The sequence below is a fragment of the Mustela nigripes genome, chromosome 4 (genome assembly GCF_022355385.1).
Source record: "Mustela nigripes isolate SB6536 chromosome 4, MUSNIG.SB6536, whole genome shotgun sequence".
Classification (NCBI taxonomy): domain Eukaryota; kingdom Metazoa; phylum Chordata; class Mammalia; order Carnivora; family Mustelidae; genus Mustela; species Mustela nigripes.
Window position 1 is genome coordinate 89,374,750 of NC_081560.1, and position 27,439 is coordinate 89,402,188.

General features: G+C 35.0%; 1 protein-coding gene across 1 annotated transcript in view; it reads right to left on the reverse strand.

Annotated features, from left to right (window-relative positions):
• The window catches only part of COG5 (component of oligomeric golgi complex 5), a 300,872-nt gene that overhangs the window by 123,002 nt on the left and 150,431 nt on the right, over nucleotides 1–27,439 (reverse strand). The window contains exons 8-10 of the mRNA XM_059397031.1: nucleotides 19,323–19,488; nucleotides 10,544–10,656; nucleotides 10,211–10,288 (exon numbers count right to left, since the gene is read on the reverse strand). Of these exons, the coding sequence (XP_059253014.1) occupies nucleotides 10,211–10,288; nucleotides 10,544–10,656; nucleotides 19,323–19,488 (357 nt within the window). The remainder of the gene's footprint in view (nucleotides 1–10,210; nucleotides 10,289–10,543; nucleotides 10,657–19,322; nucleotides 19,489–27,439) is intronic.

Genomic DNA, 27,439 nt, shown 5'->3' on the forward strand with positions numbered 1-27,439 from the left:
CTACTCTGCATCAATGATCTGGGTCTCTAACTTAACAACGCCACACTTGCTTTTCTTTTCAAAGCTGTGTTGGATATCCTAGGTCCTCTGTATTTCTATTTGAATTTTAGATGCAGCCTGTCAACTTCTCCAAAACATCTGATTATAGATCTGTTTGGGAAGAATGGACTTCTTAACAACAATGAATCTATCAAACCATAAGTGAGGTATCTCTCTCCATTTACTTAGGTCTTCTTTAATTTCAGCAATATTTTAGTTTTCAGTATACAGATGATATTCATCTTTCAACAGATTTATTCCTAAGTATTCCTAAGTATTTTATATTCTTTGATGCTACTATATAGGAATTATTAAATTTTAATTCTCAATTGTACATTGCTAATACACAGAAATTGATTTTTTTGTATTGACCTGTATTCTGTAATCTTGCAGTAAGTGACTTCTTAGTTCTAGCTTTTTTTTTTTTAAAGATCCCATCAAATTTTCTAAATAGATGATGATGTCATCTCTAAATGGAGACCATTTTATTTTGTCCTTTCCAAACTGGAAATTTTTCCTTTCTTCTCCTTACTCCATTCCACTAGCTAGGATAACGTTAAATAGAAGTAGTGAGAATAGAAAGAAATCCTTGTCTGCTCCCTGGTTTTAGGAGAGAAGCATTCAGCCCTCATGATTATGATTTTACCTGTTTCTTGCTCCTAAATGTCTTTTATCAGGTTGAGAAAGCTCCTTTCTATTTCTAGTTTGCTAAGAGTTCTTATCAGGAATGGATGTTGGATTCTGTCAAATGCTTTTCCTGCATGTATTGAGCTAACCATACAGGTTTTTGTTGTTGTTGTTGTTGTTTTAGTCTGCTGGCCTTCCTTTTCCAACTACAGCCTTATATTAAAACCTCATTTAATCCTCCATAATTTTTAACCTTTCATATTTCCCATATCTTTCACTTATGCTGCATTCTGGATAATTTCATTAATTTTGTCAGTATCTAATTCATTCTTTGACTTTATAGAATATCTGTATGATCTATCTGCTCAATTTTTTTATTTCAGTGATTTTATTTTTAATTTTTTAAATGTTCTATTTGGTTCTTTTTAAAGAACTACCTGGTCATTTTTAAGTCTTTTGTTTCTCATTTTTTATTCCATTTTGTATTCTTTAAATATGTCATATATAGATATTTGACCTGCATAAGAATATGTGTATATGTATCTTTGCCCCTCAGAGATTCTCTCACCTTTTACAGGCCCAAGAGTGTATGATGTTTATGTGTGTATATATATATGTTTTTTTCCAATGTACCCAGAATTTATTTATACTGTAGTAAGGGGACTCTTCACCGGATCCAGTCCCTACACGAATAAAAGCAACAGTCTTTTCACCTTTATAAATTACTTACTGAGGATATCTGACTTAGAAACGTAATCAGCTTATTGTTACTTGATTTTTTAATCAAATTAAGATGCCACAGATAAATGAGTTAACATTCTTCTAATAATATTAAAAAGATTTCACGGTTGGATGTCCTAAAAGTTTTCTGAATCTTTAATTCTATCACGAAATCATTTGATATGTCTAAAAGAGGAAAACAAAACACATTCTTTTTCACAGTTAAAATTCTCATTAGTACTATAGCTGCTTAAAATGCTGAACACATTCCAAATTTAGCCTAATACATCCTACACATGATTACAAGACTATGTTTGGTGATAAAAATTGCTGGCTTAGAAAATGAAAGTATCATATCTTGTGGATCCTGATAATATCCTGTGGATCCTAATACTTTGTCAATACTTTGCTACACTCACTTTAACAAAGGGTTATATACAGTATTGATAATTATAATAGTGACATAAGAACTCCTAACTAGTTTTAAATGACACCAAAATTGAGCAATTGACAGGTATGAATATATCTTTTCAAATTATACTATAAACTTAAAATAAGAGTCTGTTCTACAAGTTAGCCAGGACATTTATTAAATTAAGCAGAAGTAGAATTAGTTATCTTCTTAAGGAAAAGCTTTCAAAAGGGCTCCACATTTAACTTATATTCCTAAAATTGTTATACCTGATATAATTGGTCCAGTTTTATTTTATATTCATGTGATAAAGAATATATCAGTATAAAGATGACACAAATGGTTGGTATGAACTATTTCCTATTATAAATCAAATGGAAAGTATTTATTAATTTAGCTTTCAGTAAATTTCAAAACTACTTATAAATATTTTAAAATTTTAAAAAACACATTTAAAAAAACTCTTCTAGATAGATTCCAATCTCAAAAGGTATTTACTAGAAATAATCTGAGGAAAAAAACCCTTAATTCCTAAACAGATACTATAGAAAGCATGTGGCATAATTTTAGTAAGTTTCATCTTGAATTATTTACAATTTTGTTTAATTTTTAACATATAGTCACTGGTTAAAAAGACGAAAGCACTAAATTAGAAATTTCAATACTAAGATATTTCCTCCCTAAAAACCTTTAAATTGCAAAAGCTAGTGGTGTAAGAACTTTCTGTTTATAACCTTTTCCTCAAAAAGAGATTACACAAATATTTAGAAACAATGGTCCAGATACCACTCTTCAATGACCCAGAGCACCAGATACACATCATCTTCTACTCAAAAGTTCTCTGAAGGCTTTAAGGATCATTATTTGGGAACTCCACTCACACTAGATATCCTGCACTTTCTACAAAGATTCTGTTGCCATCAAAAATTATTTTCACTAGAATAATAATGTTCTTACATGGTAGTTATATAATTAGCAAAAAGTATCTGTTCATAACTTTGCAATAAAGGAAAAAACTCAAGAAATTATACTAAATACAGTGAAGTTTATGTGCTATTTCTGCAATATGTAACAGGTATTTTGAGGGCTTTTATTTTGTTTTGTTTTTTATTTTTTTCTTGCCCTGGAAATCCCAAGTATTTAGGATCAAAAGTTACTTTGGACTTTTCACAAAAGACTGATCTTTTTTGAATATACATGAGTACACTGAACCCCAAGAGGAAGTTAATTTTTTTTCATAAACACTACCATAAAAGAACAAATAACTATACTGCAAATGTGTGTTGTATATGAGCATATATGTGTATATATATATATATATGTATATTTAAAGATTTTATTTATTTATTTGATAGACAGAGATCACAAGTAGGCAGAGAAGCAGGCAGAGAGAGAGAAGAAGGGAAGCAGGCTCCCTGCTGAGCAGAGAGCCCGATGCGTGGCTCAATCTCACTTGACCCTGAGACCATGACCCGAGCCAAAGGCAGAGGCTTAACCCACTGAGCCACCCAGGCACCCCTATATGAGTATATTTTTAAATAGGAAAGAACAGTGTTTGAAAAATCAGTCTTTCTTGGTTTTATTCTTAATTCAGTAAGAAATCTTGTGAGTTAATGTAAAGATTGACTAAAATGAAAGCATATATCTCTGTTTCTAATAATCCTTGATAATTGGTAGTAATTCACATGCTTTTAAAATCTGGCCCACAGAAGTTGCCAGTTTATTCATAATAATAATTGATAAGAATTTATATATGAGTTTCTGTGTAGAAACTTTAATATAATAATGTGAGAAAAAAATAATGTCAGAAACATAAGCATCTTTAAATGGCACTATTCCTATTTCTGTTTTTTTTCTTCAGATTCCCTTAAATATAATGGTTTCATATAATTGTTTTTATGTTGTTAGTAGAATACAAACTATTAAAAAGCAGTAAAAACACATACAAAGGATTACCTAGAAAAGGCTTGGAATCAAGCCACTCTAATAAAGAATAAATTAATTTGGGTAGAAAGGCAACCAAAATTAGAAGAAATGAATGATAACACTGCATGTGCATTTGCTTACCTATAACCATAAAAGAACAAATAACTATACTAGAAATGTATGTTGTGTATGAGTATATTTTTAAATAGGAAAGAACGGTGTTTTTATTCTTAATTCACATTCATTCCACCACTAAAGGTAAAAAATTAATAACTACACAAGGGAGATTAATAACTATGCATTATACTATATGAATCCCCATAACAACTGGCTAGAAAAGCAAGGGGAGCCAAATTTCTTGAGTTCTTGCAAAAAAAATTTAAGTCCCTCTCGAAAAACAAGAGAGGGGAAAATGGCAAGAGAATAGGAGGTCCCTAGGCTCTCCTTGTACCAAGTATACAAATAGATACCTATCAAATCATTCTAAATACCCCAGAAATAGACCTGAAGATTGACGAAACAACTAAAGGTAGAGAAGAGGGCACATTAAAGAAGGTAGAAAGTGTGGAGACACAGTTTGGAAGAGAAACTGACTGTGGCCACTGGGGTGGAAAGGGAGCTGTCATTGTGGAGAAAGGCAAGAGACAGAATAGCACCCAGGGGAGTACAAGTGGAAAATGAATCTCCATAGCAATTGATCTGGAGAGCTAGAGGGGCTGACTTTCATGAGTTCTTATAGCCAGCAGGGCTTAAACCCAGAGTTCTGAACACCAGTAGGCATGGATTGGGGAGAGTTCAGAGGCATTAGAGCTGCTCTTGAAAAGGTGGCAGGTAAACAACGTGTGGACATACAGCATGGAAACAGTGACCTGAAGAGTACCTAGGGCATAGAGTGGGTAGGTTATCTGCTCATCTCAGAACTTGTCCCAGAGAGGCAGCATTCATGGAGAGACCTTACCAGGGACAAAGGAACTGGTTGGCACCATTTACCTCCAGCATCCCTCAACATAAGCACAGGGCCACCTGGGGGAACAGTGCAATGCCCATACTCCTTATATAACTTCCTTACACCAAGCTGGCCCCCCTCCCACTCCAGTGGAACTGCCCCTCCTAGTCACACTTGCCTCAGCCATAGAGGCAGGACTTCTTCCCCAGAAGACAAGCCCAAACCTCTGCCAACACCACATCTCCCAAACTGAGAGTTTTGCAGAGTCTCCGTTCTAGCAGCAGTGCCAAAAGGTCTCAAGTCACAAGCAGACCAGAGGACACCTACGTAAAATGTGTCACATTCAGGCCAGTAACCAAACACTGCCCACAACAGGCAAAGACAGCCTCTGTAGACGACTGCCCTGAATGATAAAGCAGCCAGGACACAACAGCTGATCACATGCAGCACATAGTGGAGACACTGCTGGAAATGCCATGCCTTGAGGAACAGAAGACACTACATAGCAGGGAAGTATAGGACCTCTTCTTCATAAGGCCATTACCTTCAAGAATAGGAGACATAACTGACTTTCCTAACACACAGAAATGGCACAGAGATTTAGACAAATTGAAAAGACAGAGAAATTTATCCCAAATGAAAAATCAGGACAAGGCCATGCATATCCAGAGATTTAAGCAGAATGGATATGCTTGGTAGAGAATTTAGAGTAATGACTGTAATGATTTAGACTATTCACTGGATTTGAGAAAAAAGTGGAAGACATGAGTGAGACCCTTAACACAGAGATAAGGAATATCATAGCAAAGATAAAGAGCTCAATAAACAAGATGAGAAACACACTGGACAGAATGAATAGCAGGCTGGAAGAAACAGAGGAACAGATCAGTGATCTAGGAGACAGAGTATTGGAAAAAAATCAAGATGAACAAAATAGAGAATAAAGAATGACAGAAAATTAGAATAGACTTAGGGAACTCAGTGACTCTATCAAAGAGTAATATTCACATTATAGGAGTCCCAGAAGAAGACAACAAAGAAAAGGGGGCACAAAGTTTATCTGAAGAGATAATAGCTGAAAACTACCCTAATCTGAGGAGGAAAACAAATATCCAGAACCAGGAGGCAGAGAGAACCCCCCATCAAAATCAAGAAAAGCAGATTCACACCAAGACATGTTACAATTAAAATGTCAAAATACAGTAAAGAAAAAACGTTAAAAGGAGCAAGACAAAAGAACACAATTACATAAAAGGGGAAACTCCATAAAGCTATCAGGGGATTTTTCAGCAAAAACTTTCCAAGGCAGAAGTGACTGGCTATTCAAAGTGCTGAATGGAAAAAAACTTGCAGTCAATAATACACTATGCAGCAAGGTTATCATTCAGAATAGAAGGGGAGATAAAAATTTTCCCAGACAAACAAAGACTAGTGGAATTCATGACTACTAAGCCAAGCAAGCAAGAAATATTAAAGGAGAGTTTATCAGTGAAAAGGAGAAACTACAGTAACAATATGATGGTAGGAAACACAAAAGCAGTAAAAATAAATATTTTTGTAAAAATATCTGTCAAGGAACTTACAAAATAAAATATGACACCATTCAGGTTCCAGGCTGGGTTGGAATTCTCTCTTTCCCTCTGCACCACCAGCTCTTTCCCTCTCCCTCTATCTCTTAAAAATAAATAAATAAATAAATAAATAAATAAATAAAAACAAAAACAAAAACAAAAAATAAGACCCATCTATATGGGCTTACAAGAGACTCATTTTAGACCTAAAGGCACCTGTAGCATAGAGAAACTTATCATGAAATAGATTTCCAAAGAAAGTTGGAGCAGCAATAATTGTATTGAACAAAATAGACTTTAAAACAAAGTCTGTAACAAAAGACAAAGAAGGATACTATATAATCATAAAAGGGACAATCTAATAAGAAGATATAACAGTGTAAGCATTTATGTATCCAAATACAAAAATAGTTAATAACAAACATAAGGAACTGACAGATAATAAAATGGTAACAGTAGGGGACTTTAACACTACACTTACATCAATAGACAGATCATCTAAACTGTAGATCAACAAAGAAAAAATGGCTTTGAATGACACATTGGACCAGATGGAGTTAAGAGATACATGCAGAACATTCCATCCTGAAACAGCAGACTACACATTCTTTTCAGGTGCACAAAGAACATTCTCCAGAAGAGATCACATTTTAGCTCACAAAACCAGTCTCAACAAATTCAAAAAGATCAAAGTCATACTATGCATCTTTTCTGACCACAAAGCTATGAAACTAGTAAATCAAACCTTGGAAATGCACAAACACACAGATGTTAATAATGGGTAGTACACAATGAATGAGTCAGCCACAAAACAAAAGAAATAAAAAAGTACATGGAAACAAATGAAAATGAAAACACAATGATTCAAAAACCTCTGGGATGTAGCAAAAGTGGTACTAGGAGGGAAATATATAGCAATACAAGACTAGCTCAAGAAGCAAGAAAATATGTAACCTAACATTGCACCCGAAGGAGCTAGGAAAAGAACAACAAACAAAATCTGAAACCAGGGGCACCTGGGTGGTTCAGTGGGTTAAGCCGCTGCCTCCGGCTCAGGTCATGGTCTCAGGGTCCTGGGATCGAGTTCCACATTGGGCTCTCTGCTTCCCTTCCTCTCTCTCTGCCTGCCTCTCTGCCTACTTGTGATCTCTCTCTGTCAAATAAATAAATAAAAATATTAAAAAATATATGAAACCAGCAGAAGGAAAGAAATAATACAGGTTAGACAAGAAATAAATGATATAGGAAACAAATAAATAAATCAATAAAACCAGGGCTGGTTCTTTGAAAAAAAAAAAAATCAAGAAAATTGATATACCTCTGCCCAGACCTACCAAGACAAAAAAGAGAGCATGTCTGGGTGGCTCAATTGATTGAGCTTCAGACTCCCGATTTCAGCTCAGGTCATGATCTCAGGGTTGTGAGATCAAGCCCTGGGTAGGGCTCTGTGCTGGGCATGGAGTCTGCTTAAGATTCTCCCTCTCCCCATATGGGCACTCTCTCTGAAAGAAAGAAAGAAAGAAAGAAAGAAAGAAAGAAAGAAAGAAAGAAAGAAAGAGAGAGAAAAGAGTATGCAAATAAATAAAATCACAAATGAGAGAGGAGAAATAATAAGAAACAGCACAGAAACACAATCAGTTATAAGAGAATATTATGAAAAACTATATGCCAATATATTGGACAATGTGGAAGAAATGGATAAATTTCTAGAAACAAAAACTACCAAAACTTAAACACAAAGAAATAGAAAACTTGAACAGACCGATAACCTGCTAAGAAATTGCCTCAGTAACTTAAAAGCTCACAACAAACAAAAGTCCAGGAACAGATGGCTTCAAAGGCAAATTCTACCAAACATTTAAAGAAGAGTTAAGACTTATTTTTCTCAAACTGTTCCAAAAAATAGAAAAAGAGGGAAAACTTCCAAATTCATTTTATGAAGCCAGCATTACCCTGATCTCAAAACCAGATAAAGACACCAGGGAAAAAAAGGTGTGGTGCAAACGACAGACAGAATATTATTCAGCCATAAAAAAGAATGAGATTTTGCCATTTGCTAGAGAATATAATGCTAAACAAAATAAGCTGGAGAAAGATAAGTATCGTATGATTTCACCTGCATAAAGTATTTATGAAACAAAAACGAGCAAAAGGGAAAAAAAAAAGAGAGAGACAAATCAAGAAACAGATTCTTAACTATAGAGAACAAACTGATGGTTTCTAGAGGGGAAGAGGGTGGGGGATGAGGAAATAGGTGCTGGGGATTAAGCAGTGCAGTTGTTGACAATGAGCACTGGGAGACATATGGAATCGCTGCATCACTATAATCTACATCTAAAATCAACATGATACTGTATGTTAACTGAGTGGACTTTTAAAAAACTTTAAAAAATTAATTACTATACAAATTGACAAAAGCACCTTATTGTTTCTCTCATACAATTAAAAGGCAAATATAAAGCAGGATAATGGAAGTGGGCATATACTACTGTAAGTACACATGCAAAAACGAATTTGCCCAGCAAGTCTGAGATTGCTGTAGTTAGAAATACCTGCTTGTGAGGGTAGTTCTTGGCTGGTACCTGGGACTTGGATTTTGAGAGCATCCTCGTGATTTTCTGATAAGAATGCTCACTATACCTAAACTGTTTATACAAATAATGTGGTGTATGTTGACAACTGCTTTCTTTTGGGAGTCTGGAATTTTGGTACATGCCAGGCAGTTAACTGATTCCTCATTAAAACTTTGAACTCCTAGGTGCAAGGTGAACTTCCCTAGAGGACATTTTACACACTTGTTGGTGGAGGAATTAAAGGTGTCCTGTCTGTGGGTCCTGGAAGAGGACTCTTAGAAGCCTGCACCTGGTTGCACCTATATGCTCTTTCCCTATTGCTGACTTTCCTTTCATGAAGCTGGTTTTTTTTTTTTGATTCATATCCTTTCACTGTAAGAAATCATTGCCACAAGCACAACTATACGCTGAATGCTCTGAATCCCAGCAAATTACCAAACGTGGGGGTGGTCTTGGAGATCCACAACACAACATATAAAATGCTTAAATTTTGGACTTAACAAAGGAAATGATCTATATTGTAACACTGGAAACTTACTGAATTTTTTTTTGAACACTTATGTGTCAGGATTAAATGACGAATAGAATAATTAATTACTCTTTATTCCTTATTAAAAAATGTCAGGATGAATGAATACAATGTAGAGTTGGATTTCTATGCATGGAAGAAATTTTTAAGACCCATGAGGCCAGTGGATTGGTAGATGAAAGAAGGAAGAATTTCAGAATATGAAAAATGGAATATAGCAAAGTGCTTTATAAGAAAAATTAACAACTGAATGGACTCCATCATTTTCAGCAAAGAGTTTATAAGACTTTATAATGACCACTAATTAAATTTCTCATTCACCCAAATTTTCTCTAATGGAACTTTTTAAAAACATTTACAATGAATAATTTATATGATGGAAAATCAGTAATTAGTTTATGCATTTTAGAAATTAAGTCTATAAAAAGTATTACTGGTAGCATCTATTCAAAGAACAAGTGTGCTTATACATATGTCATAAAGAAAGCTTTTTGTTGTTAAGAAATACAATTCCAGGGGTGCCTGGATGGCTCAGTTAAACATCTGACTCTTGGATTCTGCTCAGGTCTTGATCTCAGGGTCATGAGACCAAGCCTTACATCAGGCTCTGCACTGATGTGGATCCTGCTTGGGATTTTCTCTCTCCCTCTTCCTTTGCCTTTTTCCCACCCTGAACACACACACACTCTCTCTCTCAAAAAAAAAAAAAAAAAAAAGAAAAAGAAAAAGAAAAGAAAGAAGAAAGGAAAAAAAAAACAATTCCTTTGGCTATCCGACATGCAGCCATTCTATAAGGTAAGAACACAAACAATGTTGGTCATATCTTCCTGCAGTTATCAATGAAGAGATAAAAATATTTAAATGTACCTTAACTATCTCTTCAATGAAACAAATATGAGAAACAGGATCTCTCTTCTTGGCTAATATCTTTTGTAGATGTTGTACCTACAAACAGCAGAAAGGGGGAGAATGTACATAACTGGGTATTTTCAAAATGAAACAAATGTAAAGCTTAGACACTAGAAGCAGCCAGGGAAGGAAAAGGGCACTGTGCTAGAGCCTCTACATATATTATAATCAGCTAATGCAGGCACTGTGAATGCTTAGAGATTTTAAGAATCTCTTCTTAAGGTCATACAATTTAGAATAACAAGGCATTACTCCATAATTAATGTTCTTTCCATTCTCTAAAATATTTACCTGTCCACAAACAGTACAAATATGATCCACAAGTTTCTCCATATTGGTCCAGAGGGAGGCACGAAAAGCTGCAGTGTTTCCGGGGGTTGGCATAGTAGATCGTCCAGGTCCCCCTGTATATGAGTGACAAATATGAAAAATAAAAATTTTCAAACATAACAAAATATTTTGTTATAAAAAGCATACCCAAGCTAAAAGAAATAAGTTCCTTCTTTAAGAATTTATTATGAGTAATATGTAAAACCCTTTTATATTAAAAGGATTCGAAACGTTTTATGTTTAAGAAAGGAAGGAAAATAAGATCTCACACTTGGGCACACAGGATACACACGCAGACACACACACACACACTGAGAGAGAGGAAAGCTAAAACAAAAGACAGTAATTAATGAAAATAATTTTCTAAAAGTGGCAGTAGGAGTGGTAGGGGACATACAAGGTGAAAGGAATGGGGATAGAAGTGGTGAGTCTTTATGAGCCATGTAAATGTTTTATGTATTTTATTTTTTTAAATGATTTTATTTATTTATTTGACAGAGGGAGAGATACAGAGACAGCACAAGCAGGTGGAGCCTCAGGCAGAAGGAGAAGCAGGCTCCCAGCTGAGCAGGAAGCCCAATGTGGGGCTTGATCCCAGAAACCTGGGATCCTTACCTGAGCTAAAGGCAGATGCTTAATCGACTGAGCCACCCAAGCACCCCTGTTTTACATATTTTAAAATAAATGTAAGTTTATTTTATTTTATTTTTTTAAGATTTTATTTATTTATTTGACAGACAGAGATTACAAGTAGACAGAGAAGCAGGCAGAGAGAGAGGAAGGGAAGCAGGCCCCCTGCTGAGCAGAGAGCCTGATGTGGGACTCGATCCCAGGACCTTGAGATCATGACCTGAGCCGAAGGCAGCGGCTTAACCCACTGAGCCACCCAGGTGCCCCAAAATAAATGTAAGTTTAAAGAGAATGGAAAAAGCAAACCCTAAAAAATGCAAATAAATATCAAAACAAATGAAACCAACTGTATATCAAATTGATAACACAACCACACTGGGAAAAACAATTAATTGAGATAATTTTTAATTACAGAACCCTAACTTTAGTGAGATATGTCTTAGGGGCAAAAAGAATTGTAAATAATAATAGTACTTAGCAGTTTTTTGCTCACACAGCAATCCTGAGACTACTTTAGATGTAGTTTGCAATAGACTAAGTGAAGATTCTCACCATAAACAGAATAAAGATTCAAATATGCAATGGGATCAAAGGAATTTCTCAACTCTGTCCACTGAAAGGGCGAAGGGACAGTGACTCCTAAATAGAAATGAGTACACCTAACACCCAAATTCTGATTTGCATGCACCATTCCCCAATAAGAGAAACCAGGGCTCATTGAGGAAAAGGGTCATCCATATTTGGAGCAGTAAAAGCACAAGGTATATCCGGTACATACTGTGCCAGAGAGCAAAGAAATGTTCAAAGACAAATGGAGACTGGTCAAAGTACATAGGACCTTGACTGGAAGGGGCTTCCCCAAAAAGATTTGGGAACATCTGACCATCCTGAATGATAGTGATGGTAATGGATCATAAAATATTGATTAAAAAATAATTCATTAGTCATAGTGAAAATTCAAATGTTTAAAAAAGATGAACTTGTGATGAGCACTGGGTATTGTATTCAAGTATTGAATCCCTATATTGTGTATCTGAAACTAATATTACACTGTAGGTTAACCAAATGGAATTTAAATAAAAACTTAAAATAATAAAAAGGATGGAAATTTCTCTTTACAGAAGAATGTCAGTTAATAAATGCAGAGAGAATGATAGAAAATAATAACGATTTTGCAACTCCTAGCAAAATAATTGAGGGAAAGATAACCACTGGATATTAAAACACTGGATGAAATGTTACGGAAAACAGGATATTCACATGGTCTTAAGGTATGCACCACAAACCACTTCCTAATCACAAAGAAAAGAAAGTACTCTTATAAAAAGCAGTCTGGCATATACCACAGTAATGAGGTGATTTCCTTTAGCATCAGCAGTAATGAGACAAACTGACAAAATTTGGGTGCTTACTGATATGATGTTAATGGTAAATATACAATATCACTTCACCAGTTTGTTTACTCTGAATATACCCATGAAGAGACAATCAGATAAATCCAGATAAATTCAAATTATGGAGCTCTCCAAATATGTTAATGCCATAAAAAGCAAAAAAGGCACTGGGGTTATTTTGATTAAAGGAGAGAAAAGAGATAAGATAACTCATAGAAAAACATAATTCTGGTTGGTTCAAGTTGGGGGGGAAAACCACTGTAACTTGGTTCAAGTTGGAGGGAAAAAGAATATTTGGGAGAATAAGTGAAAATGTGGAATATGGATTATACATTAAGTAATATTAATATATCAATGTTAAATTTCTTAAGAATGATGTCTAAGAATGTTCTTGAATGTAATACAGAAAAACAGCTATCTGTGCAGGTCTAAAATGTTTCAATATAGAAAAAAGGAATTTTAGTCTCAAGTGGTAAAGTATAAATTCCAGGAGCACCTGGGTGGCTCAGTCAGTTAAGCATCCAACTCTTGATTTTGGCTCAGGTCATGATCTCAGGGTCATGAAATCAAGCCTTGCATTGGGCTCTGCACTCAGTGTGGAGTCGGCTTGAGATTCTCTCTCTCCCTCTGCCTCTGCCCCTCCTCCCACTTGTGTTCTCTCCCCAAAATAAATAAAATCTGAAAAAAAAAAAGAAAGAAAGAAAAGAAAAAGTGTCAATTCCAATCCAAATTAAGCTTTAAAGCCACGCAAAAGAGCTCATCAATGATTAATTTATTCTGTTTTAAGGGGGGGGGGCAAGGAATCCAGAAAACCAGAGGCTGTGTTTGTAAGCTGCTTCATTACAGATTTTCAACAATTCTAAGTTTAGAAAAGAATTACATGTATCCTCAGCAAAGAGTGGCTATTAGTTTTTAGTCTGATAACAGTGGAAAGCAATAAAAGAGAGAAACACCTATGAGAAAAATACTGACTTAAAAAATACGAATAGGGGTGCCTGGGTGGCTAAGTGGGTTAAAGCCTCTGCCTTCAGCTCAGGTCATGATCCCAGGGCTCTGGGATTGAGCCCCGCATCAGGCTCTCTGCTCAGGAGCCTGCTTCCCCCTCTCTCTGTCTCTGCCTGCCTCTCTGCCCACTTGTGATCTGTCTGTCAAATAAATAAATTAAAAAAAATATGAATAATTCCTGTTTGAAAGCTAGACCTAAATAACTTAAAAAATTATCTGCAGTGTTGTGCAGACTATTAAAGTAAAGCATACAGGAAATAGAGAGGTAATCTTTAACAATCTGCAGTTAGCTCACATGTCATATACAGAATGAAATAACAATGAAGAAAGGGTATACAGTATCTTAGTGAAAATTAGAAATTATTGATCAAATTCCTGGAATATAGCTCAATTTTATTATAAAGAATTATGGGACACATCAACCCATTACTCTCAAAATAAATATGAGCAGATACATAAGAAAGTACTATTTTCTGTTTATATTTATTTTGGAGAAACTGAAGCAGAGAAAAATGAGATTACAATCATTGGTTCATCTAGCTCTAGAGGTTTCATTTTTCTTACTTACTTATTTGGTACTTAAAGATTTTTATCCTCACAAGCTAAATACATCTTGTTGAAGAGATCAACATGATAAAAATAATCAACTGAACATAGAGTAGCTATATAAAGGAAGAGGAGAAAGAATAATTAAAACAGAAAAACTGATGCCATTATTGGCTAGCTTCAAGGGAATCAAGAAACAAAATAGTGTCATAAACTAAGTTTTATTAAATTGATAGAGGAAACCAAGAGTTTCTCAAAAAATAATACTTAAGTGTGATTCCTAGTTACTGAGAGTAGAGTAAAATCATTTTTCTACAGTCTTCCCTTAACAGCAATGAAAATAGAACAAAAAGTAGAGGAAAAAATGAACTTCAAAACAAAAAACAAGGAAATCAACTAAAACAGCAAACTTGAGATTATGTATGCCAAATGCTGAGGATAAATCAAAATGAAGGAACCAGACAGCTGTCATCTTAGACTATTAGGAAAAACCAAATTGTCCTTAAAATCAATTGTAAAAATTTAAACAGGCTATCCAATGATTCTTTGCTTAGAGCTGAAATGGGGAGACATGGGTGAGTGAGGGAAGGAGCTAATAAAATGTTTAATTGTTCCAGACTAATAACAAAGAAAAACTAAAGGAGAAATAATAAAATTATATTTACATATAATAAATAGTCCTCTAGTTTGGGGAGACTCTTAGAGGTAAAAATGAGGTGAAAGAGGGAAGAAAAGCAGAGAATGTGAGGTTTCCACAAAAAAATTGCTTAAATGGCTTTACAGGGACCCACGCTAAGCTCAGAATGACCAAAAATTTGAGGAAAGATGTGTTTCCAAGATGGAAGAAAGGAAGTTGGTGAATGGTTACTCTAGATTTCAAACTTAATCCTAGTTATAGACTGTCCTAGTCTCTCCCTATAACCACCCCTATATTATTCTTCAGCAACCAGCAGTACCTTTCAAAGATAAGTAATAATCAGAAACAAATAATATAGGAACTAACACAGATCGAGAGGGAAGGAAGGGGGGAAGGAAAGAACTTAAGTTGCCAAAGAAATTCCCAAAGGAAACAACAGAATGAGTAACTCTTAGAAAACTAAGAGTTACTTAGTTTTCCACAGTCTCAAAGTAACTATAAGGAATATTCTTAGTGTAAATAAATAACAGAGATTAAGAACACATTACAAATAACAGAACAATATAATGATCAAGAAGAAATTATAGAAAATGAAAGTTCAAAGAATTAAAATATAATAATTACAGAAAATATGTTAGAAATGGAAAACAAATAAGTTGTTACATGTATATAATTAAAGTTCCTGAAAAAAACAAATGGAAAATAAAAATATTCAAATATACAATTAAAGTAAACCTATAAAAGAGAACGTATTCTAACTCAGGAAAAAAAAAAAGATGATATAGAGCATTCAATGCCAAGATATATCCTAAAGAAATTACTTAACTTCAAAGATAAGGAAAGATCCATATGGACATTGTTAAAAAAATAAAATTCAAGTGAGCAAATTTTAAAGATCTTATTGGCTTTTATTCAATGATTCATGAATCAGGCAGCAACAAATGTAGCAGAGGGAAAGGAGATTTCAGGAGCTGTATGAAATGAGAGATCTTTATAGGCAGAAGGGAGCAGGAACAGAGAAGTTATACTAGAAAAACAAAAACAACAACAACCACCAAATTGTTTATGGCAAGGTCACTTTCTTTTTAAGGGCAGTAGGGCAGAATGACCTCACTGGTACTAGTACTAACAAAGTGATTCATGATTGACTGGTTTAAAATTCCATTTCTGAGAAAGGCTGAAACTATAATTAAGTTATGTCATTTTGGTGATGTGGGTTTTAGCATAAGTGCCTCCATTTAGGGTCAGCTGTCTTTTAACAATGTCAAAGAAGAAACAAGTGAGGTATGGCAGTGAAAATCCAAGTTAGCAACTTCCATTTTTGGTTCTAATGTGAGGAGCCTCTAAGTTGCCACTCTGTCCTAACAACAAGTAAGATGACAAACAGACTGAGAAATCAACAACTCTTCTTGGACCTGTAAGAGAGGAGAGGACACATGGCAAATCACTGCCCCCAAGATAAGAGAGACTGACTGGCGAATACAGGAAGTATTTCTGCTAGCAGAGCCTTGCTAGCAGAAAACAAATGCTGGGAGCCAGTGTGAGGGAAGGAAAACCTGAACCTTAACCCATGAATTGCTAGAGGCTCAAAGAGGGCAACTCTGAGTATTAAAAGCTCCAGGCGTACCCAGAGGGGGCCCACAATATTTTTATATTTGCATCCAGGAGCCCAAGTTCCCACAGTAAATATCAGAGAAAAATCTCCTCATGCCTCCAGCAGGAGGAATCAAAACAAACAAACAAACAAACAAAAACCATCTCGAAATACACCAGAGTACTCTATTCTTTTAACAAGGCCTGCCCTGAGGGAAGACTAGTTAACTAGAGCCTGACCCTCTGGGGTATTATCAGAATATAAATGACCTGGGGAACGGAAATACCCAACTCCAGCCCACTCTGGTCATTCTCTCCCATACAAGGGAGGAGCCAAAAAAAAAAAAAAAAAAAATTAGTATACTTGTGAAGTTCAAGGTACAAAGGCACAGGCTCAGTAAAAAACTGAGACCCAAAGATAGCACTTTATTTCTACTGGAGAAAAGACTGTTTTCACTTTATCACTACTATCAATAATAATACAACAAAAATTCCAAGAGAATTTTTTTTTCTAAGAGAAATGATAAGATCTCAAGGTACACAGTTTTAACCTTAGAGAACAATTTGATAAAACTGAGTGAAGTGGCTGAACAATTTCATTCTCCTACAATCAGTATACTAGAGTTTCTGCTCTTGTCTAACATTTAACTCTTAGATTTTGCCATTCTCCTCATTGAAAAATTGAATCTTGTTTTATCTATATTTCCCTAATAACTAGTTAGTTCACCCTTTAAAGAGAAGCTGACCACATTCTTCCATTAGATGTGTTCTGTTAATTGCCCAAGCATATTCTTATTTTTTCAACAAACTTATTTATATCTTTTTCTTACTGAATTATAAGCTTTTGAAATACATCATGGGTAATATTTTTCCCTTAAAATTATATCAACTTTATATATTTTAATATTTCTGGAAAATCTCAAACATACAGATCTGAAAGCATACTAAAAAAAAAATTTCCTAGAATCATTTGTTAGTTAGTTACTGACATGATGCCCCATCACCCTTAATACTTTAATGTGTATTTCCAAAAAGGACATTTTACTCCATAATCTCAATATAACCAACAAGATCAGCAAATTAACATGACTACTGCCAACAGCAAATTTAAAAAACTAAAAATAATAGTGATTATTCTTTTAAAAAATAATAAAGAATTAACGCTTAAGGTTTCTACAATAAATCACAGTATCTACTCCTCAACAGATGATAATAAGGCTTTAAAACTCTTTATTCTTTCAACAAAAAGGGTGTACATTAGGATTGACAGCATGTGAATAATTGCTTTCATTTTTTTTTCCCCTTTCTTGACAACACAAGAGGGAATGAGATTAAACTGCTCCTAGAAATTTAAACATTAGATCAAACTTTCTGAGAATAATTGCTGGGAAAAGCTGAGAGTGAATTCTCCTTTGGCAATTTTTTTTCAAAGCTCCCCTTCTGGGACAGTGTTAAAAAAGACCTATTCAGATGCTAAGGCTAACCTTTAAAAATCCCTTTAAGATCTAAGATTCTTTTATCTCTTCTTATCTAGTGCAACTTATTTATGAGTGACATATATTTTGTGTTATTTAAGGCTATGTTTATATAGCAAATATAAAAATAATAATCACTCACTGTAAATTTGTTCAGTATAAGCCATATATGAGGAACTCTGTTATTAATTCTATATGCATTATTTATTTTTTAGGACAACTCTTTAGACAGAGAAGCTTCTTCAATATGAAAATGGGAAGAAGGGTGCCTGGTGGTTCCATCCGTTGAGCTTCCAACTCTTGGTTTCAGCTCAGGTCATGATCTCAGGGTTATGGGATCAATCCCTGTATCAGGCTCTGTGTTCAGCACAGAGTCTGCTTGTCTCTCTCCCTCTGCTCCTTTGCCCCTTCCCCCACTCTCTATCTCTAAAATAAATATGTAAAAATCTAAAAGAGAAATGGAAAGAGAAAAACTGTAGAGACAATAAATAAACACAACAACTTTGGGGAATTTTTCTGTAGTCTAAAGAAATAAATGGGGGAGCAGAGCTGAAGAAGGAAACATAGACAAACATAGATCTGTCTTTCAGCAGAAGGTACACTAGCATGACTGTATGTAATAGGAAAGAGACTTAAAGAAGGAAAACTAACTAGATGGCAGACAGAGGGGATCTGCTAAAGCAATGCCTTTGGGACATGGGATCTAACATAGGAGCACAGTACTTGGTCTTTGCTAGGAGCAAGCACAGCTCACCCATATTAAGAGGAGAGAAGAGAAAATACAAGGAGAGAAATGCGGAGATAAGTTGGTTAGATGAGAGGCACACATAACATGTCTTTCCCATCTCATCTGTGAAGGGTGTTTTCTACATGAATGCCAATAGCAGCTGTATCTTGGCAGGAAAAAGGTTGCAGAGTGCTATTGTTGGATTATTCCTCTCTCATACCTTTCTTTTGTAGGGTTTTTTTTTCCTTTTAGATTTTGTATGGTTTTAATGTTCCCAAAGGTTTTTATCAGTTTCTAAGTTCACAATGAGCCTTCTTTGCCCCTAAATGCCAGAATTATTCCAAGGAAAAGCCCGAAAAGCTAAGGGTGAAACTGCATTTCCTTAAAAAATATTTTCTGTCTCAAGGAGTACTTGTGAGGATAAGGATTTCAGGAAGAAAAATGTTCTTTTTTTTTTTTTTCTTGCATCTGTTTCCTCTGAACTAAGTGGAGTCACAGTTTATAGATTTTTTTTTCTAGAAGTTCTGAATATACCAATTGGCCAATTCAACTCACTGATTAGACAAAAAAAAAAGTTATAAATACATTCTGAAACATAATTTCTTCTCTCATTTTCTGTCTACTAAAAAATGAGTCATTAGACTGCTTTGAAACTTAAGTGTTTCACATACTATTCAAAGGACTTCTTGGTTTATAAATAAACAAAGCAGCTAAATATAAACCATAGCCATACCTCTCACAGCTGACTGCGAAGGCTGAGTCAGAACTTTGATGTCTAACGTACTGTTGATATGTTCTTCTAAAGTAGCGCAATATCCATCCACAACACTGGTAATAGTATCCTTCAAAATTCCAAGATTATGGAAAACCTGAAGAGCTGTTCCGACTTGGGTTGGATTCTTTAAAAAGGTGGGGTTGGCAGGGTAGGAATAGATATAAATAGGAAGACAAACAAAATCAATATAAATCTACAATTTTGAACAGCACATAAGCAGCTACTACCATATTTTTTAAATTATCAGAGACAAGAACAAAGAGAGTGCATTTGGAACAAATATTATTTTTAGTCATTTATTTCATAACAGACAAAATTAAATACTATGTATATTATTCCCCCCTTCCCTTTTTCTCCTCCTTTAAAGGATAATAACAAGATCAGAAATTGGTTATATTATTAGAGCTTATTTAAAATTTACCACAAATGCCTATAAAGAGAGCCATGCTGGAATTAACAACAACCCTACATCTGTTTGGAGAATAAATAAGTGAATTCCACGGAATTAACTGAGGGCTGAATTGTACAGACTGACACTATTCATTATATTTCATTCATTCATTCATTCATTCTAACCACAAATATTTATACAGGGCTTACTGTGTATCTGCCTTGGTTTCAGGTCCTGGAAATATAGTAGTAAGCAAAACCATTTAAGTCCCTATCCTCATGGAACTTATATTTACTCAGAAATATATTAAAAATATATATGTAACAGACTATCAGGTAGAGATAACTGCTATAAAAAAATCAATCAGGGAATAAGAATAGAAAATGATGGGGAAAACATGGAGAAGACTCAGAGAATGCATTTCTGAGGTGATTTTTTCAAACACGGACCTGAATAGAATGAGCGAGGGAGTCTGAGGAGGATATGAGGAAAAACAGATCTGGACAGGTATCAACAAAAGCACTGAGGTAAAAATATGGTTGGCAGCTAATCAAACACCAAGAAGGCCCTGACTGTGGCTGGAACAGAGTGACTGTAGTAGAGAGAGGTAGGCGGTAAGGCAGGTAGCAAAAACACTGGGGGGTAGACTGAGTCCATAGTAATATAAACATGTTGTTGACTCTGTCACTAAGTAAATGAATTATCAAGGCAGAATCTAGTACCTCAACATGGATCACCAGGCCCAAACAGGTGAAAGTCTGCTTTCACTTAATGATTCAGCGACTGTGTTTAAAAGCACTTAGTTTAAAAGTTAAATTATTTCATTAACTTAATTTCTTAACAGTTAAGTTGATAAAGAAGACATAAAGTTACTTCTGAAACATATTGGTGTTAGTAACATAACATGGTGCAGTAACACACACTCACACCCAGAGGCAAAGTAGAATCAGCTTATAGAAAAAAGCAAACAAGGTTAGTGGCTCCAACACCCATTTTAGATTTTTAATTAAACAAGAAAAAGAAGCAAATGAACATCATTTCAAATGCTTTAATGAAAAAAGCTTAATTTAATATGGTTATAACAGAATTTAATTCTAGTATATACTATCAATTCTCTATCAGTGAACTATCAAAGAAAATGGGAGAAAATAAGCTATTTAACATAGAATTAGTCAACTGAAAACATGGAGTATAGTACTATGCTTTGGTTTTTGTTAGTTCCATTTTTTCCTTCCTCCCCAGAGCAGAATACTTTTTTACTTTTTAGTAAATACTTTTAATTTAATTTATTTGACAGACGTAGACCACAAGTAGGCAGAGAGGCAGGCAGAGAAAGGAGGAAACAGGCTCCCTGCTGAGCAGAGAGCCCAATGCCTGGCTCGATCCCAGGACCCTGCAGGGCTCAATCCCAGGACCCTGTGGGGCTCAATCCCAGTACCCTGGGATCATGACCTGAAGCTTTAACCCACTAAGCCACCTAGGAACCCCTAACTGAAAGACTTTTAAAGTCGTATTTCACTTGAAAGGTCTGGCTAACATGGACCACTTTTCTTTTTTTAAAGATTTTATTTATTTATTTATTTGAGTTGCTTAACCAACTGAGCCACCCAGGCGCCCTAACATGGACTAGTCTTCATCATTTCCTGCTCCAAAAATTATTAACTCCCCAAAACTTTTCAATACAGAAACATATATAACTCCTTCCTTTTTTTCTCTTTTAAGCAAGAGAGGGGAATGATTTAAATATTTATTTGACAGAGAGAGAGAGAGAGAGAGCGCAGAGCGCTAGCTAGCTCAGAGGGGAGGGTGAGGGACAAGCAGACTCCCAGATGAGTGCAGAGCACAGAGCCTGACTGGAATTGAAATAAGGAGTGGGCTGCTTAACCAACTGAGCCATCCAGGTGCCCCTAGCTCATTCTTAAAGAAGCATCTAATATGGCAATATTTGAAATAAGTATAATTTATAATACTTATAATAACTCTAGTTGTAATTTTCAGCTTTCCAATTTATATGACCACTTTTTCAGTTAATGCCAGTTACTCACATTCATTAGCTTAATATAAACATACCATTTGTGAATTGGAAAACTACAAAATATTATCTGAAATAAAATTCTTGAACATACAGAGGAGTGGGCAAATTATGTAAATACAACTTTAAGAATTATCACCAAGTGAACATATCTGAGTAACTACCACCTAGGCTATGCAACCAAATATTATCAGGAACTCTGAATCTATTATGGCTTGCCTAACTGCATCTCTCCACATATTATCACTATCATAATTTCTAACACCATTGATTAGTTTTGCCAATTTCTGATTTTTACATAAATGGAACCCTAAAGAAAGTTATTGTTTTCTGTCTGCCTCCTTCTAGTCAATATCTTATTTGTAAAATTCGTCCATGCTGTTGCATGTAGCAGTACTTGATTCATTTTCACTGCTGTTGAGTAGAAATTTACCTTAGTTTATCCACCTAATATCCAACTGGTGTACATTTGAGTTATTTCCATTGTTTAGGTATTTTAAATAATGCTTTCATGAACATTCTGGTACCTAGCTTTTAGTGAACATACATGCATATGCATTTCTGCTGGGTAAGAGCAGAAATGCTGAATCATTAGGTATTTGTATGCTTAGTGTTTGCAGATTCTGCCAATTTTCCAAAGTCATTGTACAATTCACGCCCCAGCAGCAATACATGAGTTGTGGGTGTTCCACAACCTTACCAAAATTCAGAATTATCATCTTTTTAAGCTATTCTTTGGAATGATCACTGTGGTTTTAATTTACATTTCTGTGATGACTAAGAAGTTATCCCTTCTTGCATGTTAATTATCCATTTGAGAACTTCTTTTGTGAAGTGCATGTTCATTTTTTTTGCCCATTTTCCTCACTGGTTATTTTCATCTTTTACATATTTGTAAAAGTTGTTTACATATTTGGATGTAATCACTTTGATAATTATATATATTGCAAGTATGTTCTCCCACACTTAAGAATTCTTGTAAGGAAAAGAAGTTCCTAATTTACATGCAATTTTATCAACCTATGGTTAGCACTTTTAGTATCTTATTTAAAAATTTTCCTATCCCACATTTATGAAAATGTCCTTCGTTCAAGAATTTACCCTCCAGAAACTCTATTCATTTGTCTTTCACATTCAGAAATATAATCCACCTGGAACTACTTTCTGTATGAGAAAGGAGCCAAGATTAGTGATTTTCTATATAAATACCCAACTGGCCCAAAACTTACTTGAAAAAACAAACAAGGAAATTAAAATCTTTACCTCTTTGCTCTCAAAGCCTACCTTTGCAGTAAATGAAGTTTCCATTTACGTGTTTTTACCTGAACCTTCAATTCTGTACCATTTGTCTACCTTCATTACATCAAATCACCAGTGTAAACTGTTGTAGCTTTAGAATAAGTCTGATAGTCCTCCATTTCTGTTCTTCTTCAATTTGGTATAGACTATTTTTGGCTCACGATACTTCCATATAAATTTAATAATGGGCTAGAAATTTCCATCAAAGAAAAAGCTCCTGAAATTTTGAGACTACATAAAATCTATACCTAAAATTAGCAGGAATTGAAACCTTTGTAAGAACGATTCTCTAATCCATGAATATGGTAGCTCTCCTCATTTACTCAGGTCTTCTTTAACTTCTCTTAACAACGTTACAGTTCCTGTGAAGAGCTATTACATAACTCCAGTGTGAATCATTCCTACACATTTGGTGCTTTTTGATATTTAAGTGGTAATTTTTAATTTTGCTGCTTGTATAATAAAGATACAATTCATTATTATATATTGAATTTTACCAAAGTTTCAAAGTTCTGTTATTAATTCTAATAGTTTGAAGATTGTTTTGGATTTCCTATATACATAATCATGTTATTTCTAAGTAATTTTTATTTCATTTATTTTTTTAATAATTTTTAATTTTTTTATAAACATATAATGTATTATTAGTCCCAGGGGTACAAGTCTGTGAATTGCCAGATTTACACACTTCACAGCACTCACCATAGCACATACCTTCCCCAATATCTATAATATTTCTTCATTTTTTTTAAAGATTTTATTTATTTATTTGACAGATAGAGATCACAAGTAGGCAGAGAGGCAGGCAGAGAGGAGGAAGCAGGCTCCCTGCCGAGCAGAGAGCCCAATTCAGGGCTCGATCCCAGGACTCTGGATCATGACCTGAGCCGAAGGCAGGGGCTTTAACCCACTGAGCCACCCAGGTGCCCCTTCATTTCTAATCCTTCTATATTTTATTGCTTTCTCTTACTCCCTGGTTAGGATCTTCAGTATGTTGCTATGTTAAAGTGATGAGTAATATCTTTGTATCATTCCTAACCGCAAGCAGAAAACCTTAAATATTTCACTTTATTGGATTAAGAATATTCTATTCTAGGTCTGCTAAAAATTTTACATCATAGACTGATGTTGGATTGTATTAAATGCTTTTTCTGCATTTACTAAGATGATCAATTTTTCCCTTCATTGATGACATTACATTGTATTTCTAGACTAAAGCCATCTTGATAATGATGAATTATCCTTTTTAGATGTCCATAACTTATATTTGCTAATCCTTCTTTTAGTAGTTTTTTTTTTTAGGATTTTATTTATTTGCCAGACAGAGATCACAAGTAGGCAGAGAGGCAGGAGTGGGGGTGGGAGCAGGCTCCCAGCTCAGCAGAAAGCCTGACGTGGGGCTCAATCCCAGGACCCTGGGATCAAGACCTGAGCTAAAGGCAGGTCTTTAACCCATTGAGCCACCCAGGTGCCCTTCTTTATTAGATTTTAATTGATTTTCAGGAGAGATAGCTAATATCCTTCCTCATATCAAGTTTATATATACTGGCCTCATGAAATAATCAAGTAAGTGTTCCTTCTTTCTCAATTCGTAGATGGAGTTTGTAAAAACACTGGTTGATTTATTAAATATTTGAATGAATTCACTAGTGAAACTACTATCTGTCCTTGAAGTTTCTTTTTTTTTTTTTAAAGATTTTATATCTTTATTTGACATATAGAGATCACAAGTAGGCAGAGAGTTGGGCAGAGAGAGAGGAGGAAGCAAGCTCCCTGCTGAGCAGAGAGACTGATGCGGGGCTTGATCCCAGGACCCTGGGATCATGTCCTGAGCCGAAGGCAGAGGCTTTAACCCAATGAGCCACCCAGGCGCCCCTTTGAAGTTTCTTTGAGGGAGGTTGTGTAATGATAATTAATTTTGTCAATACAACTAATCAGATTTTTAAATTTTCCTAGTGTTCGTTTCAGTAAGTTGTTTTTCTAGAAATTTCTCAATCTTATCTAACCTTTCAAATGTACTGTTTTAAAATTATACCTAGTATCCCCTTATTAACTTATTATTTTCTGTTGAACCTGTAATTGGGTCACTTTTTTTCCCCCTTAATACCAGTAATGTGTGCCTTTTAAAAAACTTTTTTTCCTATTCTTAATAGTCTTTTTCAGTATTTATCAATTTAATGTATTAATCTTGTCAAATAATGAACTATTGGATTTGTTGATTCTATTATATAAAGTTTTGTTATACCTATTTCACAGGTATTTGGAGCCAGAAGCCTAGATCAGAAGCCAAGCACGAGTAGTTAGTAGCCAAAACCTTAGTCAATTATTTAACCATCCTGAGACTTAGTCTCCTCATCTGTACTACAGTGAAAACAGCAGTATCAACCTTATATGTAAATGAAAAAGTCCTTATAACTGACCTAGCACTGCAGACAGAATGAAGAGCTCAAGTATTAGCTGTCTTTACTTTGATCTGCTGGAATCGTAGTTAATGTGGGCTTTTAAAAGTAAATAGTCTTGGGACAAAAGCCCAACTTTGTATAATCTGTGTGACACTGGGAATATTACGTTATCACTCATCAAACTTTATATTAATAATATTTCTTTCCTCACCAGATTTTAAGATCTCTGAGGGGAGGATCCAAATTTGTTTTATTCACTTTAATACTCATAATATCTAGCACAGGTGCTAAATAGATAGGTGTTGAATAAGTAAATGAGCAAGTAAATTTTTATGATTTGGTTTGCTAATATTGTTCTTTGCATGACAACTTTTCAGTTTCAGACTATTTCAGACTATTTTTCAGTCTAATTTTCAGACTAATTTCAGACTATTGAAATAACATATTCAAAATACCTAGTATTCAGTGGAGGACCTGGGTGGGTCAGTTGGCTAAGCATCTGCCTTCAACTCAGATCATGATCTCAGGGTCCTGGGATCCAGCCCCGCATTGGGCACGCTGCTCAGCAGGGAGCCTGCTTCTCCCTCTCCTTCTGCCTCTGCCACTCCCTCCTACTGGTGCTCTCTTCTTCTCTCTCTAATAAATAAATAAAATCTTAAAAAATAAAATACCTAGTGAAATAAGTCAAGCAGAGAAAGACAACTATCATATGATCTCCCTGATATGAGGAAGTGGTGATGCAACATGGGGGCTTAAGTGGGTAGGAGAAGAATAAATGAAACAAGATGGGATTGGGAGGGAGACAAACCATAAGTGACTCTTAATCTCACAAAACAAACTGAGGATTGCTGGGGGGAGGGGGTTTGGGAGAAGGGGGTGGGATTATGGACACTGGGGAGGGTATGTGCTTTGGTGAGTGCTGTGAAGTGTGTAAACCTGGTGATTCACAGACCTGTATCCCTGGGGATAAAAATATATGTTTAAAAAAAATACCTAGTACTCAGTATATGGATAGTACAAAATATTGGTTCTCAGGTCATTTATTAATATTCTAAAAGTTAAAAGAATGCTAGAAGAGCTTTTGTTCCAGTTCCCAAGAATTTCTTATCACTCTATCTTTACTTATTCAAATGAGTAGTTACCCAATAGATACCACATGAGTAAGCTTGAGGTACTTGGTTCTCTCCTCTGCATCTTAATTTCATAAATTTAAAAATGATGAGGATAGATGAATGGAGATTCCCAAAGCTATCTGAAGTTTTTTTTTGTTGTTTTTTTGGTTTTTTTTAAAATAAAAATGTAGCCAGCAAGACCTAAACTCCAAAGACTGTGGTTCAGTTGGACCAGACTGAGACCTGGTTACAGAATTTTCAAAACTCTTCAGATGCTTCTGATATAGTTGGCCTGGCAACCATCTGGGAACCACTGGAATAGATGACTGCCAGACTTAGAAGGAGAGGGAGAAGGAGAATGAAGGAGAAGGAGAACCATTTATTCATGTGAAGATGGCTTTTTTTTTTTTTTTTAAAGAACAGAATACACAAAGAAATGACAGAGGAAAACTACAGAGTATATGTAAGGAGCAATAAAGAGATTCTATTGCCACAAATGTTATGTGCCTTAAAAACTCATAATAAAAGGTAATGTTGAGCTGATAACAAGGGTCTTGTCACTGACAATGCTGAGTGGCATTCTGTAAAGATTTTATTTTATTTTATTTTTTTGGTAATAAAAATGATTTTTCTAAATATCACAATCTAAGCTGTTTGAGGAAATAAAATAATGAGCTGAAAACGCAGCTTAAAGTAGAGAGCTGCAATGAGGGTATAAAGAACAGGACAGATACAAGAGATTTTGAAACACTGGAAAGAAACTGGATGCTGACTGATTACAAGGGAAAGAGGCAGGGAAAAGACTAGGATCTTGGAAGTGTCAAGTTGGTGAGCTTGTG